General features: G+C 33.2%; 1 protein-coding gene across 1 annotated transcript in view; it reads left to right on the forward strand.

Moving 5' to 3' along the window:
* Positions 1 to 21,779, forward strand: part of LOC147067202 (1-phosphatidylinositol 4,5-bisphosphate phosphodiesterase epsilon-1-like) — a 70,690-nt gene that overhangs the window by 21,709 nt on the left and 27,202 nt on the right. The window contains exons 4-6 of the mRNA XM_085954862.1: positions 19,730 to 19,903; positions 19,995 to 20,123; positions 20,260 to 20,956. Of these exons, the coding sequence (XP_085810988.1) occupies positions 19,730 to 19,903; positions 19,995 to 20,123; positions 20,260 to 20,956 (1,000 nt within the window). The remainder of the gene's footprint in view (positions 1 to 19,729; positions 19,904 to 19,994; positions 20,124 to 20,259; positions 20,957 to 21,779) is intronic.

Here is a 21,779-nt window from a genome sequence, read left to right on the forward strand (position 1 = left end):
CATCATTCATAATAATAATGTTGTTAAGAGACTAGGATTTATTTATGTTCATAGACTCAACAAGATGAAAATTATGTTTGACCAAAGGAAACTATGAGAAAATTAAAAGCAAAAGATAATAATGATTGCACTGATGAGTATGGACGGATTTTCAATTTCAATTTAAATTTCAATTCCAATTTATTTATTTTTAACATATTGTGAACATTACAAATTATAAGTTTAAGACGTTCACAACATGACATTTAGAAACAAAAAATATATAGTTATATAGCTATTGCAACTAGATAGAATAGAGCTCTTTTTAGAATATTCTTATTCTTCTTTCACCCTGTCACGACCCAGCATTGGGACATAGGGCAAGCACAAGTTCGCGCTACTTCCCTCGGTCCATCGCTAACTCTCGCGCTTCCTGTCATGCCAGACCTGCAGGGCGTAGATAGCTTTTGCAGCACCGCTGTAGGGTGAGGAGGGCTGGCCACGGCGTTGTAACCCATGATGCCGTGCCACAAGGGTACTAAGTGTCAAGGAACACATGGCCCAGCCACGTGATTACCTCAATCACGGAAGGCTGCTATGTCCGCTCACAAACTCGAGTATTTGTAACGCGGTCGTACCAATGTACCTCAAGAATAATACCGAATCTAAAACATCGTTGTTCCCTTCTGTAAATAATGCAATCAACAAATAGCTCAATAGAAACCCTTCATAGAAAGCAGAAATCGGCAACCAGAGCTCCGCGGTCCGCATACAAATTACGAGTCCATTTTTGTGGCCCCATAAATGGTTGACTATTAATTATACCTAACATGCGGCCCGTTTATTGAATTATTTTTATTTATGTCAATAAAAAATACTTCACATACAGTCACAACTGTCACATTAAAAATGATTATGGCTGTAGCAGTTATGGTAGATACCTATTACAATTAACATAATTTTAAGTTGTATGGCAATATTAAATACATTACTCGATTAGATTAACGGATTTTCGTAAAAAAGTAGCAAAATATGAATGATTTATACCTGTGTAATGTAAATATCAATAACATACTATAAACCAACTAAGAAATTTTGGAATCATAACAAAAATGCACTAAGTATGTAATACTTAAAACAGATTTGTGTTTTCAATTGGTGGAATAATAAAAATTTAATTGAGGCTGCTTTTTACATTGTATACTTATATTCTTTTAAATAGTCGTCGTTCCTTTACTAAAACTAAAAGTCGAATGTGCCAAACAATTCGAAAAGGTTTCCGACCCACAATATTTAAGTAGATAATAATTATTATGTTTATGGGCATTTTCGCCAAAGTTTGTACATTGCATTTTTGGCATGTCCCATGACTTTGATTGATTTTTTCATAGTTATTATATTATAGAATATTGGAAAGTTATGTATTTTTAACATGAAAATTTATTAATTTACTTTATTCGATCAGTTAAATACAACTGTCTGACCTGTATATATTTTTAATTGATTATTTAGATCGAAAGGTAGTGTGTTTTTACCATGTCCCACTCCTAAATTTAAATAAACAAAGTCTGATTTCGTCATTAATTCTGAGTGTGTAAAATTAAATTCGTAGTGTCTTCAACAGCTTACATTATATATTTTTGGAAAATATACAGTTTTTCCGTAAATTTTGAGCAATATTGAAAAAAAATCACGTTTAAAGTGTGTCCCAGGATATTTGAAAAAGTGGAATTCCACATTCCGTTACCATGATTTTAGCATGAAGGCGAAAAATTTCCACTATAAATATGTATTTTTTTAATGTAGCAACACTTTTGTATAACACTGATCGCCATTTACAATTTAAATTGTTGGTGTGTGTAGCTATCGCTATCGGAACAGGTTGCTTTCTGGGTTGGTCATTTAAGAAGTTCCACTACTGTTACCACGATTTGTAAGGTAAGAAATCACATATTTCTATTTCACATACTATAAATATGGAGCTTATCTTTCATACTACAGATATAATAAAACATATCGCAGGTTTAACAATAAAACTAAGCTAAATTTTGGCTTCAACCACTTCTAAAACAGAATCCGTTACTTCCACTCCGAAACTATATTGGTGGTTACGTATATGTGGAATGTAAAAGTAACGAAATTGAATGCATAAAGTTGGGTTTACATTGTGTGTTTAGTTCTTCATAGATTATAAAAAGTTTTATTTTGTCTGTTCGTATGAAAAACAAAAATATTTTCATTAAAAAATATAGAAAATAACCTGACTATATAATAAAGATTAAAAAAGTATGTGATATGTCTGAATACGCAAAACTAGCGCAGATAAAAGTATGGAGAGATACAAAAACAACAGAAGGAAAAGAAAAAACACCAGACTGAAATAATTGCGAGACAAGCACTGGCTCTGTCATACTCTTTCTGTTATACGCCACCAAATTTTTAAAACTTCTCCATACATTTTAGGCATAGAAATTTATAAAAATGTATGAAAAAGTATTTTTTTGTCACGTTTAACAGAAATGTGTACCCTATTAGATTTAATACCTGGAACTGTAGGTATTCGCGAAATGTCAGAAAAGTACGTCTTGATTACAATCAACCTGTATAGCTACATTTTATGTTGATGAATATAAGTAAATTTCAAGACAACATACAGTCGAACTTGGTTATTACGAGGAAGATGGGACCGACTGAATTTGCTTGTTATAAGCGTTACTCGTTATATAAGAGAATTGGTATTTTTAAATGAGCATGTCACATTACACAAAAAGTCGAAAATAAAAAATTTGGAAACCATCGTAAAAATCCCCAAAACGAGCATGGCATTCATAAACTACAAAAAAAGTTGTTTATTGTAATGAACTCGGGTAGGTACCTACAAACTTCACAAACCTTGGATTTTTCAACCATATGCGGGGATACTTTTTTATTATTGTCGGCGAAACACCGATAAGGTAGGTACTTAGACACTTTACTAGTGTCATAAACGTAATCCGACCTCGGCGACATCCTGTCCAATCGGATTTTATTGCTTAGGGACGAAATGTTTTAAAACGATCGACACATTAACAGTATTTTAGCTCGGTATATACGATAAGTTGCTCGTTATAACAGTGAATAAATTAAATGTATGGCGAAAATCATAAACCAAATGTCAACAAATGTTTCCTTATTACATCCGAGATCTCGCTATGTCCAAGATCGTAATAACCGAGTTCGACTGTAATTATTTTCGTAAAAGTTATATACTCCGTGCCGCGCTAGAAACTCGCGTCCGAATCCCTTGCTGATTTAATTTTTTTCATATATTGTTAATTTGCTTTAAAATATTTTTTATCTGAGTTACAAATAATATAAATGCCAAACAAAAGTTATGGTAATGTATAGTGTGTCAAAATTATTACCTACCTTATTTTACTAGTATTGTGAAATTTATTATAAAATATGTCTATTTTAGTGATTAATTTTGATTTGTTTTGTTATTGTGACGCACGTTGAATATATATCTGACTATCAAAAAATTCAAATAAATTTCATAAAACAAAAATTTGTTTTTATGGTAACATGTAACTTTAGCTTTACAAATTACACTCCGTTACCATTTCGTTCCATTCCGAAAATGTCCCCAAAAAAGTTGAACGTTAACTATTTTTCATTTGATTATTAAATAACGAAACATATATATTTTTCCAATAAAATTTAGTAAAAGTGATTACTGTCTTTAAAAAAATAGCAGAATGAACATTGATTGGTTTTTTCAAATACTAAAGGAAAAATGCTCTGCCATTATAGACATAGGGTAACGGAGTGGAACGAAATGTACCCATGAATTAAAATTCAATAATATTTTTTGACTATTTGTACTTTTATTTTTAAGTGTATGGTTTTTTTAATCTAATAGAGCTCTTTTAAGTGATAAAAAGTGTCTCATTCATGTTTTATAAGCTTAGTTTCGTAGTCACGGAACGGAAACTTATTATGCCAAATGTCATAAAAAAAATGATATAAATATTGTATTAATCAATATTTTGCTGAAAAATTGCTATCACCAATTCAGCAATAGAACAAGGAATCTGCTAACTATATAAAAATGGTTAATTTGAGTGAAAAAATAATATTACCCAAATTTCAAACATGTACAAACTTTGGCGAAAATGCCCTTATAGCCTTCACTCACAAAATTTTACAGCTAGGTTACAGTTACCTCCTGGAAACACTTTGACACACTATGTTTTTGCTTATTGTTTACATTTATTTACACCACAAAACTGAATATTGTCAATCCAGTTATATGCACTGTACTGTTTAAAACTCAAAATCGATGTTATCTAGTTTATATAGGTTCAAATTCAAGTTGGAACGTCTACGTCATACGAGACGAAAGAGTTCCCTGCCACTACCTATGTACGCCGTGCAGCATCGCTATTGGACGAGTTTCAATATCAAGAGGAAAAAACACATTGGAATGTGTCACAACTCATTTTCTCGAGAAACCATCTGAGATCTCCAGATGTACCCTGCAGTGTTTATGTGGACTCTGTGAACTGAAACAGCGATAAAAATCTGAGGGATCGCATTATACGTAAAAGCAGAAGTGTGTGATGCAGGGGTTTCTTTCGGCCTTCAGCTGATTATGAAGACTGTAGGCCGGCGGAAACTACTTGCTTCATCACTTTGCAATCGACGAAGATCACCACACCATCTCATCTTTCAATTTGATGCATCTCTTCTACTATACTACCCAATATAATCAACAAATATTCTTCAGTGGGTATTAATGATTATATTATGACGGCACGTGAATTCCGTAACCAAGGAGATAAATTAATAAGCGACACTAATTTAGAAAAATCGTTAAAATATCATTACAAAAAATATCGATATCGAGGTAAGAGTTGTTTACAGCCCCGTTTTTTCGGTAATATAATTAAGGCGAAGTGTGGCTTGGGACATCTAGTTACGTTATTGCGAAACATATAATTAAATACAACGTATTAAACAAATAATTAAGAGCGTATTAATTCGTAGGGATCGAAAAATAATACTTCTTTATAATGTAATGAAAAATCTATAAAAGATAGTAACCACAGTATTGTAGCTCGATAAAATACCCAATTAGCATTTACCAATTATTAATTTCAGTCACGCACCCTTTCTATTAATATTATTATTGTATAACATAGCAATATCCCGTAAAAGTGCAATACTTTAAAAATGTGCCAAAGTATCTCAATGTGAATTACTTATTCAAGGTTTTTAAAAGAATCTGTAAATATTGGAATTCAATTTCACTTTCTCAACAAAATTGCAATATACGAGACTGTCTCTCGCATTCAAATTATTTGAGTTTTTTTAATTTTTGTAATAAATATACTTCACTTAATTTTGTGAAAATATCGTCAAAAATTTCAATTTTTTTATAATTACGAATTAATGTTTATTAGTTGAAATCTATGGATCCATAAAATAAATCGACAATTAAGTAGTATTCTCGGCGTAGTTCAAATATTATACGGAGGACATTAGTCACTAACTGCAATAGTAGACTTTTAATAAAATAAATAATATTAACCTCTTCGTATTGTAGAGTTTTAAGTATGATTTAAATATTTTTCAAAAACTTATCTTATAAAAACAATCAACCGTCGCAGAACCTCTTATAGAAAACGCTGCTATAAATAAAAAATGATTCCAAACTTCAATTCAACCAAGTTTAACCTACCTATTCTATAACTTCTTTCATATTCCATCGCTAGATAGCCCAAGTAATACTACATTCCAAATTAATATCGGTCGTATGTCGTAGCACGTAGTGACTGCTACGCGGCGTAGACAATATCAGCGTAGCTCTTTATCATATCTTACAAAGTACAATGCAAATTGAGGCGTGAATCTGAAAGTTTTCATAGAGACAGTGTATAGAATTGACATTGAATAGTAAATACTTGAATATATTACATGAAGTAAATTTACATGAGTTATACGTTGTATTATGTTTTATTAAACGGAATCTACTGTATATATGGGGTTTGCAATGCCGAGCTTCCCGATGGGTGTATTTATCGTGCACGAATCCGTGAGATAAGTCTTTATATGGTTTTTCTCAAATATAGCGTATTATAAAGAAATATAATTTATAAAAGGTATTCAATTTCCAATAATAAAAAAACCATGGAAAATTGAAGTCCTTACAAATTGAAATGTATGACAAAAGACTTCGACTATGTTATATTAATGGTCACATGATTTTTAAAACTACTTTTCTGCACAAACATAACGTGAAAAATACTTTATTTAAATTTAATTATATTCTCTGCCTTTTTGTTGGAATTTTTTTTAATTACTTTGGTTCAAATAATTTTCAATCCTATGATTGAAAAAATACTAATCTGGACACCTCGGCACTGAAAATTCTATCCAAGGAATGGCAAACCCTACGTAGTTGTCTATTATTTTATTTATGTATAGATTTATATTAATTATTATCTATTTACTATGTATAAAAATATAATATATTAACATTTATGGTATTGTAACAATAAAGCCATCATAATTCAATGTATTCACATGGGGAATACAATTATTCGTATTATTCATGTGATAATTGGCTACTGTTTAACTATGATAAAGCATTGGATAACTTAGTTTCACTATCTTAACATGTTTATTTCATATTGTGATTGTGTATTCAATATTTGGATTGATTAGGTATAATATAATATTATGTATGTTTGTGATGTATCATATTTCTATCGCACATTAACACAATTTTACCAACAATAAAATGCTTAAACAAACAATTTTACAAGGTATCAATAGCTACTTCAAAAGCGTAAAGTTTATACTTTTATAAGGGTTGTTAATAAATTGATTAATTAATGCCGAGTAGGTGGATGAAAAATTATCCGCCTGCTATATTATTTTTCGGTACTGTTCGGTTAAAGCGGATACAGCGGAAAACGCATTTTGAAAATAGCCGATAAACTGGATTATTTGTTAGTTTGGGTTAGTTTAGGTTAGGTTAGGTTAGGTTAGGTTAGGTTTGGTTAGGTTAACCTAACAAATAATCCAGTTTATCGGCTATTTTCAAAATGCGTTTTCCGCTGTATCCGCTTTAACCGAACAGTACCTATTTTTCGTATAATTTAAAAAATGAAAAAGACTCTACTTATTGTATTTACAGTGTATATTGTAGTACTCATATTATGAATAGGTAACTTCCTAATAAAAAATATATATTTTGTAAATGGCCAGCTGCCTCACTTCGCTCGATTTCGAACTCTTTTGACAGCATATTCCATCATTGTCGACAAAACTTCAAGCGATAAATCGTCTATTTCCTGAATTACATTGTTTTTTTATCCCCACCATACGGTTGTTTATATTATTAACATATTCCCATTTTATAATCGTTCCTTATATTGCATATATATATTATAGTCTTCGTATTTGTATAATTTTGTAAACGATTTTTAGACATAGTGGTTTTAATAAACTTTTTTTTTATTCAACGAATTCGCGCTTCAGAAAGTATTGTAAAAAACTACTACTTAATTTCGTAGCAATTAGACAGGACCCATATAGGTTAGTTGGTAGAGCACATGTATTACACGTAGACTATGATGTATTTGGGGAACTAAATATAATCCGAACCATCAAAGTTTATCCACTGAAATTGGCTGGTCATGTTCAACGAAAGGACATGAGCTAGTCAGTCCGGAAAGTTTTTGACGCGAATCCATCAGGGCGGAGAAGTTCTAGGAGACTCAAATTGGGATGGTTAGATGGTGAAGGCCCAGATTCCTGAGGATTGTGGAACTAGGGAAGACGACTTGCGGAGGCCAGAGCTCCTCCCCAGGCTGTTGTGCCCTGAATGATAATAATAATAATGTGAACAAACAAGAGTATAAGACATAATAGAATTTACTAAAAAACTGAAGGATATACAATTGCTGGACAAAATATCTAGAGAATGTCTAAATGATAGACCCAGAAGCCGTTTATCTATGAAACATTAACTAAGTCAGCGATTTCCAAGCTGGGAGGCGCGCAGTGTTGCAAAGGGAGGCGCGAAAAGTTTAATACAATTAATGCAGCCACAGGTTTGCAGTTTGCAAATGCATAGTTTATAAAACGGCCGCTAGTTATAAACTACATAAAAACAGTCATATAAAAAGTTGTTTGCAAACTTGTCTGAAAATATGGAGTCGAATTTTATAATACCTCACTTCAATACTATTGTGAAGCGCGCTGGCTATCTCGTGAAAAAATAAATAAAAGCGTCAAATCATAATGTTGAAATTTGAGGCAAATTTGTTTAGGAACGATAATTTTGTTGTTTAACTTTTCTATTTGGTTGAAATTTAAAAAAAAAATGAGTGAATAAAATCAATGCAAGGACCACTAATGCATTCACTGATTTAAAAAGACAAAGTGAAGGCATTCATAACAAATTGAAGCTTTGGAAATCAAAATTACAATAAAAATAAGTTCGCCATGTTTCCACTTTTAAATGATTCCTGCGCCAGATATTATATTGAAGCAAACAAAAATCTATTTACTGAGTTCTTGATTAGTTTGCTAATGCACTTTTCACAATATTTTATTAATAGCAAAAAAAAGTCGCCCTTTGTTTCAGGACTATTAAATATTTTAAATATGTGGTTGTGCGTTTCAATTTGATATGATACCTATATGATGATTGATATACTTAAATGATAACTCCCGTGTATTTTTCCGTTTTTTTTTTCATTTTTGTATTAGGGAGTACATTTTTGTCGATTTAAAAAGGTGTCAGTAATACTTAATAAAATAAAGGGGAAGGCGCCAAGATTAGATTTTTTTAAAAGGGAGGCGTAGTAACATAAAGTTTGGAAACCACTGAACTAAGTTACCTAAAAGTACGTGGTAAAGTAACGCATATGAAGGGGAGGATGGAATCAGCTTAGAGAGGTCTTCGTTAGAAAGTAGATATATTAATCCTATATTATAATATCTACATAGTGCTAATACAATTAAATAGAAGAGTTGTAAATTATTAATATGACGTTGTTTCTAACAATTTGACTTAACCAATGATCCAAAAACTTGTGAAAAAATGTTTTCTTTTATAATTAACTTGCAAAACTGCGTGCTACAATACAATCAGCGATAGAAGCGTCATCGTGTAAAAATTGTAATGGAATACAAATTAATAAGCATGGTGACAATCAGGGACGGCTCTAGTAAAGGAGCAAAGTGTGCAGTGCACTCCCGTCATAGATTAAATAAAAATATATAGATAATATAAAACCCCCATGTATTCAGAAAAATGCGATATCGAAAACTTATGCGAAATCACTCATTTTAAATTCCGCGCGTTTTCGAACAATGGTGACGCAAGCGTTTCAACACTTCGCCTCAGCCACCCATACACACAAATGTCGAAAAAACAATGTCGATGAGACGCGACCAATACACACGTAATAATTCCATCGATGCAGGAGCATTATTCGAAGTGTTCCTTGAATTTACGCACATTTTTCACGCATACATTTATAGCGGACAACCACAGCGACAAAAGAAATGAAGCTTGTAGAATCAAAATCACCAAAGTTCTATAAGACTACATGAGTCTTCGTTGGAAACGATGTTTTTCATATTCTTTTCATTTCAAGTACAGTGTACCGGCCGAAAGCACACACACATAAGCTAGTCATTTGGACTTTATACACAAACCTCACAAACCAATATGAATATTCCTACATATAACTCAGGCGACGCGTCGAGGTACAGTTGGAAGCCTAATTATTATAATGAAATGACGAACTTCATGTCGATGCATATTGTGTCAAAAATATAATCATATTCACGACTGTTAGTTTGGTTGATATAGTCTATGGGTCAGTGTTGCCAACCGTACTATAATTATAGTATTTGTACTATAATTTTCGTCTGCGTACTATGTACGATATAAAACAGGTATAGTACGCCCAAAATACTATAGTTTTGAAAAATCGGAAAAAAGGTGCCATTAGAAGAAAAACAACGTCAAAATAATCCGTGAGAAGCAAAAAAAAAATTATCCCCATGTCTAAAAAAGGGTGATGTTAGCCACAGGTTTGCAGTTTGCAAAAGCATAGTTCATAAAACGGCCGCTAGTTGTAAACTACACAAAAAAACAGTCCTATAAAAGGTTGTTTGCAATCTTTCTGCAAATATGGAGACTAATTTTATAATCCTCACTTCTATACTATTGTGAAGCGCAATGGCTATCTCGTAAAAAAAATTAAACAAATGGGTGAGATTAATCATAATTAGGATAGTTAATTATTTAATTAATCATTATTAATTTAGTTTAGGAACGATAATTTTGTTGTTAAACTTGTCTATTTGGTTGAAATTTAAAAAAAATTGAGTGAATAAATTAATCCAAGGACCACTAATGCATTCACTGATTTAAAACGACAAAGTGAAGGCATTCATAACAAATTGGAGCTTAGGAAATCAAAATGACAAAAAAAAAGTTCGACATGTCTCCACTTTTAAATGATTTCTACGCCAGCAAACAAAAATCTATTTATTGAGTTCTTGGTTAGTTTGCTAATGCACTTTTCACATTATTTTATTAATAGCAAAAAAACGGGTCCGCTTCAGGATGTGGAGTCCATGATAGAATCCATTTGTCAATGAACGAAGTGAATTTGGATTGACTATTAATTGAAATTGATTGTGCTAATAAACAAGCACATTCGTCAAAAAATAATGTAATATAAGCAGTAAAACCTTGTTTATTTTTTTTTGTATTCGTAAGTAGGTACATTGTTGACTATTTAAAAAGGTGTCTATATTATTTAATGAAATACGGGGGGGGGAGGCGCCAAGATCAGATTTTTTAAAAGGGAGGCGTAGTAACATAAAGTTTGGAAACCACTGACTTAACATTTGAATTTTGTCTAAAAAAAACAAGACGTTAATTACCCCACGTTTAATTTTTTGAAAATGCAGAAAATTATTGGTCATTCAACGCGTACTATATTTTTGGCCGAAATACTATAATTTTGAAGTCACTGTACTATAATTCCACTTTCAAAATATGGCAACACTGCTATGGGTTGATCGTTCGACAGTTGGGTTTATAATATAGATTTAATAGTATTTACAATGAGTACCGTGTATTCAGTTGCATATATTAAGGACAATCGTCACGATTTTTCCAAACGAATTGATATTAAAGTGGCAGGCCGTCCTTTGCCATGTATAAATTTAATTCAAAAGTGTACAGTGAAATCGAAGATTGTTAATCGGAAATTTAATGTGCAAATGTACTCAAAAACACAATGGCTTTGCGGATGTAATATTCTTAATACCCTTTTTTGTTTTCCGTGTCTGTTGTTCGGCGGAGATGTTAACTGGACGGTCCATGGGATTCAAGATTTGGTCCACCTGTCAGTAAAAATCAAAAAACACAGTGGTTCAGAAAACATATTTTAAATGAAATGCAACTTGCAGTCTTGGGAGAAATAGATATACGTTCACAATTGGATGCAGGGTACCGTTTATCTGTGAAACAATTTAACGAACGTGTTGACAAAAATCGTTATATTTTATCCAGATTGATTGACTGTGTGAAGTTCTGTGGTGCATTTGAATTAGCTCTTAGAGGACATGATGAATCTGCAGATTCAAATAATCCAGGTGTTTACCGAGGGCTGATTGACTTTGTCTCGGAAATTGACATAGCCATGAAACAGCATTTGGAGAGCAATAGTGTTTTTAAGGGTACGTCAAAAACGATTCAAAATGACATTTTAGATTCGATTCTAGAGGTGTGCCGTAACGAAATTAAAAATGAAATATCACAAAGCAAGTTTGTAGCTATACAAGCAGATGAAACAACGGACATATCTACTACAGAACAACTTGTTTTGGTCATAAGGTATGAACTACGCGGACAGATACATGAACGATTCTGGAAATTTATGACGCCGAAAAACCACACTGCGGCAGGTATTGCATCTGAAATTTTGAAAGAACTAGAAGTTCTCGACATTAAACAAGCACAACTAATTGGCCAGAGTTATGACGGCGCATCCGTGATGAGTGGCCAATTAGGTGGTGTACAGGCTTTGATAAAAGCTTCGTATCCACACGCACACTTCATACATTGTTATGCACATCAATTGAATTTGATAATGGAAAGAAGTGTTTCAGCTAACACCATAGTCCGAAACTTTTTTGCTAATTTACGAGCGTTTCCAATTTTTTTTTCGAGGTCTGCGAAGCGAACTGATATCTTGAAAGAAATAGTTCATAGAAAAATACCAGCAGCACCAACAACGAGGTGGAATTTCAATATAAGAACAGTTACTGTTGTGCATACTTATCGCGATCAGTTAAAAGAGTGCATGGAACACATTTTAGAATCTGAAAATTTAGACGCCGATACCATTAATCAAGCTGGAATGTTGTTACGGTATTTAAACGAAGACAATTTTAACTATTGGTTAGATTTCTTTGCCAAAATTATGCCAAACTGTGATATACTTTTTAAACAACTTCAATCGAGGTCAAAGGACGTGTTGGAGATAAATATGGACATTGAACACTTTACGCGTGCTATACAATGTATTCGTCAAAATAATCATATGTCACAAATTCAACCATCGAAAAAACGTCGTCCCAATGATTTACCTCATTCTGTAATATGCAATGAAGTATGCGACATTATAGTGAACCAAGCGAAAGATCGTTTCGAATATAAAGGTCATTTAGTAATAGCCAAATTGTTTTTTAGTGAAAAGTTCCGGGATTATCATACAAATTTTCCAACAACAGATTTTAATACGGTAACCACATTATACGACATTATTGACAAATTTAAACTTAAAAATGAACTAATAGTCTTATACAGTAGAGAAGATTTCTACGTTACTGATGGAGCATTGTCGATACTTCAACTTTTCACTAATAATAATTTACTGGAAGTATTTAGTGAAAGTGTTACCCTATTAAAAATAATTTGTACAATTCCGATGACTTCAGTGGAAAGTGAGCGTTGTTTCTCAACTTTAAAGAGGGTTAAGTCATTTTTGAGAAATACCATGTCTCAAGGCAGGCTAAATGCTCTTGCGATGCTTAGTATAGAAAAACAATTGATATCGTCAATACCAGACTTTAATATTCGTGTTATTGACGTGTTTTCAAAATCCAAGGATCGGAGGATGGACTTCTTGCATAAATAGGTGAGTCTTTTTTGCACTCCCTCATATTCTTGTCACCGGCCGCCACTGGTGACAATATGTGTATACTTCTTCTCGGAATTTTGTATCGATCGGCAAAACAGCAGTCTACCTTTTGCGTTCCCTACCCAGATCGTGTCGCGGAGCTAATTTTAATCCAGTTAATGTCTCCGATACTCCCGCTGGGACCTCCAGAGGGCTCTAGCCTTTAATGCACGACTTGTATGTTGTTGGTTACTGCTCGACTGTCGACGCTCTCTTAACTGTGGCATAGCAGTAAGCACATATGCTTTCAATCCTAGGATTGTGGCTGATAAAGATTTTTTACTATTAACCGTCCCAGCTCCGTACATACATAACCATGAATGTGACTGAACAAACTATTCGATGATAATGTATGGTTTAACAATTAGGCAATTCCGAAGTCTATCGGCATGGTCGTACGACGGTTTGTCTCTTTTGAAAAAAAAATAGTAGCTTAATGTGTTCACCAATATCGATTCTTGGAAGTGGCTTAATTATCTGCCAAACTATTTAGTAGTATTTCTATCAATAAATATTCAATCAGTTTATTAAATTTAAACTGAGTAATGGACAATGCTTGTTTCATGTTAACCCGGTCGTACATAAAAAATCGTTTTGACTGGGATATGGTCATAAATAAAAATCGGGCACGATGTTACAACCGTCTCCCGTGCGGGTATACTGCGCCCTACGTCGACTGAAATTTGTTGCTTGCGACACCAGTTGTTTCTTATTTTCAAACTAAAATGTCGAATTCGAACTGTATACAGAGATACAGATAGTTACCTACATGTATTTTGTGAACACAAACAAAATCACATCGGTCATCGACATATTCGACGTGTTGCAGACATAACGAGTTTATATGTGCGATTCGGCAGAGATAATATTATTAACGATAGCGATCTCACTTACTACATACCAAACTTGGACCAATGGGAGACTGTCAAAAACTATGTAGATACTCGTCAAATATGTGAATTTACTTGAAAGCCTTTCCTATAATATGGTAAATAAATTTTAAATATACATTCAGGATTTATTAAATTCTGAATAAATCATAAACTTTCATTTAATAAATCTAAACGGATACCTAAAAACATTTTGAAACTCCACTGTACGCGACATAACTATTCAGCCGAATTAATTTATCATTTTCAATAAATTATTAATTACCAGTTGTCAAATTATCTGCTTGACGTTTAATTTCGACTAGACATTACAAACAGTAGCAGATTTAAACACTTGCAGGCCGCAGGCGCAAATTGATTTTAAGATCCAATAGTAAAAGTAATAGATAGAATCACACCGCAGACAGAATAGATACAGGTTATATTTAAGTATTCTTAATTTCGTAAAATGGAATAGTTTTTGTATTGACTTGTCCAAAACAATCGTTTTTTTTTCATTGAACTGCTACAGTGTGCTAACAAGAAAAAGAAACTTAGTTTTTTTAAACCGTGTACCCAAAGCCCTAGGGGCCGGTGGCCCGTGTAAGATAATCCACCACTAGCTATAAACAACCTTCGAAATCCTTCTACTTTATTGGCTTAAGCATTCTCGTTTAACACAATATATGAATACAATTGTTTACAGTGGTGCGTTTAGTGGCGTAAAGACCCGAGACACTGACTGAACACATTAAAATATCATTGCGTCATCTGCGTCAAAAAAATGCCGCTGATTGTTTAAATATTAATTATTGGTTTATTGGTGGTAATTCAACGAAATACGGGTCGGAAAACAATTTTTCTATGTGATGAATAAATACCAAATGATAAACACGTTTTATAATTTAAAACATGGAGCAGAATTTTTACCATTCATATCAGACGATATCTCTAGCTAAGAATCGTTTTGTACCGTGTATGTAAAATACCAACCCTTATCGCACAGCAGTATATGAGACGGACGTCCCAGAGAATACATAACACCGTGTACCTAGTGGTTTTTATTTTTTATGTAAGAGTTACTTAGTTTTCCATTATATTTTTATCTTCTTTAGTACCGTAATGTAGAGGTACCTACAATAAAATCGCCCGAAGGAAGGAATTTGAGATCTAAATTCGTCACAAAATATCATAAAGTAAAAGGGAATCATAGCAAGCGGAGAAGTTTAGTATTCGATTCCGAGGTACTCGTAGCTATATGAACCAGAAAAATTAACATTATTTTTGAAGTTATACTTCTTTTGGCGCATTTGGGAAAACATATAAGAGTGTATTTTTGGCGTGTGACAAAGTTGCGCGCGCCGATTTAACACGTTTGGCGTGTGACGGAAGTTGCGCGCGCCGATTAGTATTATGATTAGACACATAATTTATTATTATGATTATATTCATTTCCGTCTCCAGGGTACATGCGCATAGTGTCATTTAATTAGTCGTTCAATACAAGTAAACAGCACGTGTTGTAGACATAACCAATATTGTGTCATAATAAATGTTTATAAACAAATTTCTGGAGACTAACATGTTAATTTATATGCATAAAACTTTATTTATATTGGAGTGTACTTATATTTATTTTTCATTGTGAAGATTGTGTATCAATATTTGAGGCTATATTTATGTAAGTATTATTTATGAGTAAAATTATATATCAATAAATAAATTAATTTTGTCAATGTTGAGTTGGTAAATAATTAAAAAAATATATTAACATTCGATTTTTTTAAATTCATCATGGTCACTTCTGAATCTATTATAACCGCTGTATGGCAAAGATGAGTTTTGGTCTAATAAAATAAATAAATTACAATTATTATCATGTGCTATATGAGACACAGATGAATCGCGTACGTTTTCATCAACCTAATCCGCTGTAATAACTCCGTTAGTTACGTTAATAGTTACGCCAAAGAAGTATAACTTCTAACGATTTTTTTAAACTAATTTTAAATATAAATGTAACATTCGAAACGAATGAAATGAATTCTCTTATCGGATTATTGAATTTATTGATTTTAATTCTTGGGCGTGATAATGATAAAAACATATTATCCAGTTTTCTTCAAATTAATAGGTTTAGATTTCACATTTCATATAATAATAATATGTACCTATGTAACTATTCCATTTGAGTCATTTTTTGCGAGCCAAGTTTTGCCTTTCGGCATCTTCAGGCATTCACCGATGGTTAATATACACTGACGACGAATACAATTAAGTCTCGCTTATATAACAAATTAAAAATCGTTTTTTTATTATATTAATTTGTTATATAAACGAGAATTAACTGTATTCGTCGTCAGATAGTATATTAGTCTATTATCGTCAGTGTGCATTTATCATTAATGGGTGCGCATATTGCATGAAGATGTCGAAAGACAAAATCCGGGTCGCAAAAACGACGAAAACAGACTAGTACACGACTTAATTAAATAATTATTTAAATTTAAATGCCATCAATTACTTACCCTCGGTCTATAGTATTAATTTTCATATATGTACTTAGTTTATTTGCTCGCTAATGGTCATTATTAAGTTTTAATAATGCTACACGTGGAGGCAATACACATTTTCCCCTAGAGATACTGGAATAATTGGAAATTATTCATAACAAGGTTCTAGAATCTAGTTTGTTTATACCTATACGTTTACACCGATTCACCCCACGCGTGAAGCAACTTTTTCGTTTCTTGTCATAATTCCATTTTTCCGCGACCCCTAATTATCATGTACTAAATCGCTACCCTTGTATTTAGGGGTTATTGGTATGTATTGCACGTAGGCGTATTGTGAATACAGCGCAGGCTATTATAGTACCTATGAAAACGTGTGCTTTTTGTTAGTCCACAAATAAAATGCGTTCCACGAACGTTTTTTATACGAAACACGTTACCTGGAAACAAAACAAACATAGCGTAGGTAATATTTGTGAGACAATAGATATACTATAACAATATGTACCTAATTTGTGAAAGGTTTTCTTTTGATGATCATATTATTTAGCTGCAGTATTATTTTGTTTCTTGAAAAATATAGGAAAATAAATTTCATTTATCTTCCCTGCTTAACACAAACCAAGTCCTCTGGGAGTAAACAACCATTAAAAATATCTAATTCATTATTACGATATACGCCATGGTAATTATTTACGTTGTGTTGTTTATTCATTAGTAAAATGTAGGCACATCTCATACGTGAAATGTAACTTTATAAACAACCAGAAAACAATACCCGGTGGCAGCGCCACTTGTCAACATTCTGGTCGATGCGCTTAATAATACTATATAGCTAACAATATTACTATTTCTATTCATATTCATATTTAAATAACTAACTCATCGATTTGAATAAAATACAGTGAATGACTACATGACTAAGCGATTAAGGGATGCAACATGGGTGTTCTAGTTATGCGATCGCGCAACAAAGACGTAAACTCTTTCGCGTGAAAATGTACGTGCGTCAGAGAGAGACAGTGTGTACGTTACAAACAGACAAACGGACAGATCAATCAAGACAAATGTATAATGTAACTAGAAATAATATTAATTGTAAACAGAAAAAATATTTATTCTGCCTAGTAGATTAGTAAATAGTTGGACCTACCGACGTCATACTGTACTTCTAAATATATGTATAGTATCCTACCATAATACATTATAATATATGGCTAGAGGGTTCTTGCCCCAACATTCCATTAGGGGAATTAGATTAGGCTATTCTTGTGACAAAATGGATGTCTTTAAATAGGTACTACCTAATGATATTGTTGTATAAACCTACAAGCGTTTTATATTTAAGTTGGTAGCTTGATACTTTGGTATCTATATCATTTTTGGGAATATTTTCTATCGCAACCTTTTTTTCTATTCATCTTCTATGTTAAATATATGTAAAGAAGCTATTAAAAACAAAAAAGTAACACGTAAAGAGAAAATCTTTCCGCTTCGTATGTTTTGAATGTAAGATAGCGATACCTAATATTTACATTCTCTGTGAGGTAGCAAAAGCGACCCAACTCCGATGTCGATTATCCAACAGAAGGCAACTTATTTGAAAAACACCGTTTCGACTTTTCGAGCCTTCGAAAACAAGGTGAAAATTTCCAGAATAATAAGTATCTGGTAGCGGTAGGAAATCGTCATTGAAGATTTGGTGAAAAACCCCCCAAATTTTGGCTACGGAATTTTTGTTCACGTCCTAAAAAAAGATTTCACGTTTTATGCGAAAAGATTTTTTTTGTGAATCACGAAAATAATGTCGACCGTGAGGAAAATTTTACGGAATATGGGTACCTATACTACGTGTTTATATTGATATGCATAATACTTATAACTATTTCTTTATTATTAATACATCACAACAAAATCGAAATCGCAGTTTCTATTCGTAATAGGAATACAAATAGTAAAGTAGACTCCTAACTCGAACTAACTGTGATTTTATTACACACACTATGATATTATAGTCTAGGTCGAGGATCTAGGAAAATTCACACGTCCTTTTCAATGTGTATATTGACCGAATTGAGCTAATACCCATTTCTTCGTGAGGCGACTAAGATCCACGTCGGATTGTAGTCAATAAAAAAATGTATGTTTCTGAGGCTTTCATTATGTCTAAAAACCTGCATTAATAAATAATGTGTATTTTATTCAGTGCTGAACAAATCCCAACATCCTAAATAGCTAGTTAGATTATTAACGTAAATACACACTTCCTTAAAACATAGGTATTTAAATGGTTAAGTACCTACCCATTTCAATCACGTTGGTACCTATAATTCGAGGGCTTCATGTCAAAAAACACTATCTACAAAAGTGCAACTTTACAGGAGAACCAAAAATCGTTATTTTAGATTCTTGTAACTCAACAAGGGAAATGTTTATTTAAAATCTAATGGTCATATTTTATAATTTATTGTGTATTGTACATTTATCTTGCATATGATGATGTTAAAATTTATAGGAATAGCTTTAAAAAATATATGAAAACAAGGGTAACTTATGTTGTTAACGTTAAAATTTACTGACGATTTAAGAAGAAATTAGAAAAGATTGACATAACGTTGTTTGACTATCATGTAGCCGGAAATGTAAAATAACGTTATCTCAACAAAAAAAACTCTTTTGTAGATAACGTTGTTTGACTTTAAGCACTCGAATTATTGTATTCAAAAGGTACCGAATATACACATGATTTAAGCTTGTCATATTCTTAACTTAATATTGAAAATACATAAATTTTGAAAGATCTCAGAGAAACCAAAGTTGGACAGAGCGGGATTCGAACTCACCTCTTTCACTATTCCGGTGGGCGAGCGCACTTATCATTTGAGCTATTTATATTATTATAATTAATTCTAATGACTACCTACGTAAACTAGCGACCAACTTTGTAATTAAACCAGGGTAATGATATTGCTGACATGATTTATAGATGGCGTCTGGTGTTTAACGAAATTTATGAATACCGAATTAACTACACATTTCTTGTATTTAAAAATGATTGTAGGTACCTAAATCGCCCCAGACATCATTGGTTTTCTATTTTTAGATCAAGCAAGCTTAAATCATTCTGGTCGTCCATTGGAGAAGAACAAGTTCCTGGACTAGACTTTCTCTCTGCAGCTCTTCTCTCTGCAGAATATGAGAGAGCGTTGGGAAGAGCTCTTGCGATGCCTGCCTGCAGAGTTGTGCCATTTTTTGGTGCATTTCTTAGGGAGTTGAGGTGAATATTTTATGAAATTTTTTAACGTTTTCGTTTGATTTTTAAATAATTGTTAATAAAAAATATATATATAATATTGATATTATTTTAGAGACATCTTGGAATCAGCACCTACCGTCGGTTCCCAAAGCCACCAGCATGGTTCTAGAAGAGAAAGTTCCAAGAGAGATCCAAGAGGGGCTCAGAGAGATTCGTATGGAAGAGATGGAAGTGCCAAAAGGTATGTGTACCTCACACATGTAGCTTGATTCCTACTCATTAGTTACCAAATAATACCTAGCTACTTTATTTTGTGTTAATAATTTTATTGTATTATTACGATACCTATCTACAAAAATAAAATATTTCTTTTACAGGGGTTCACTGAAGAAGTCTGTATCGCCTTCGAAAAAAGGGTCAGTTAGAAGAGCTGACAGTTCGTCTCAAGGCTGCTCAGGAATTACATCAAGGAGTGATTCCGTTAAAAAGAATAGTAGAAATACAATAGCAGTAGATAATCAAAGCGTCACATCTTCATCATCATCTTGTCATGCAGAAGAAATCCCAAAGAAAATCAAGTCTTCTGGCAATACCGACGGCAGAAGAAGCAGTTTAGCTGGAAGGGGGTCTAAAAGTGGCTCATTAAAAAAAGACACGAAAGAGTCAACTGGTAGTCTATCCACGGTAAAAAGTGAATCTTCGAAACAGGAAAGTAGTCCATCGTGTATCGATGATGAGCACGCTTTAAGTTTAGCGCTGCGAGGTTCAAAAAGTGATCAAATAGAAGAGAATATAACTCCGGTAGATAGGGAGAAAATAACTGAAATTGATAATATCAAATTAGAAACGAGTCCCGGCGTACAAGATGTGACTGATAGCAATTGTCAAATCGACTCCTCAATACCGACATCGGATGACGCCGATAAAAAAGATGAGAGGATTCCATCGATGGACAGTCTTGGATCAATTTTAGAATCTAATAGTTCCAAAATAGATCCCATCACTCTATCGACAGACAATCCGGCAACATCTCCGTCGTTCAAAAGCCCCAAAGAAGAATTTAATAAAAAAGATGTAAGACTGTTTCCTGAAAGTCAAAATTTATCAGAAAGAAGGATTCTTCCTAAAAGAGATAGCACTGATACCCTGCCATCTGTGACTCATTCTGCCCGGAGCTCACGCGGAGATTCAATAATAAGAGACATACGACTGTCATCAATGGATAGCCAGATGTCTTTACACAGTTCAATTTTTTCAAGGAGAGACACCGACACTATGACTTCGGACAGTGCAAGTGGGACGGTATCCTCGCGAAGCTCGCGTGGCGGTTCCCTTTTTAAAGACTTGAGATTATCTTCGATAGAAAGTCAGAGCTCTTTCTCGAGCTCATTGTTGTCTAGAAGGGACACCGAAACAATATCTGAAAGTCACTGCGAAGAGTCATCATCGTCTATATGTTCAAGAGGAGAATCAATCAAAAGGGACAAAAGGTTATCGTCAATTGACAGTCAAAGTTCCATGTTATCCAGAAATACCGACACGGTGACTTCAGACAGTGGAACGTTCTCTCCCAGGACATCGAGAGGAGATTCAATAAAGAGAGATATTAGAATCGCATCTATAGATAGCCAGACAGATTTTTTTAAAAGAGACTCAAGACTGTCGTCGGTGGACAGCCAAATGTGTATGCAGAGACGCGATACAATTATCGCTTCTGAAAGTTGTCCTGTCACAGCTCGATCGTCGCGAGGCGATTCCATAAAGAGAGATATCAGACTGTCGAGCATCGATAATTTATGTGCAAATAAAAAAGATTCGTGTACCGGAACCGCCGACAGCCAAGTGATGGCTTCGAGCTCTCACATTACACGAGGATCGATACCGGATTCCATCTCCA

The sequence above is a fragment of the Rhyacophila brunnea genome, unplaced genomic scaffold (genome assembly GCF_057557595.1).
Source record: "Rhyacophila brunnea isolate RB1 unplaced genomic scaffold, BYU_Rbru_1.0 scaffold_4, whole genome shotgun sequence".
NCBI classification, from domain to species: Eukaryota; Metazoa; Arthropoda; class Insecta; order Trichoptera; family Rhyacophilidae; genus Rhyacophila; species Rhyacophila brunnea.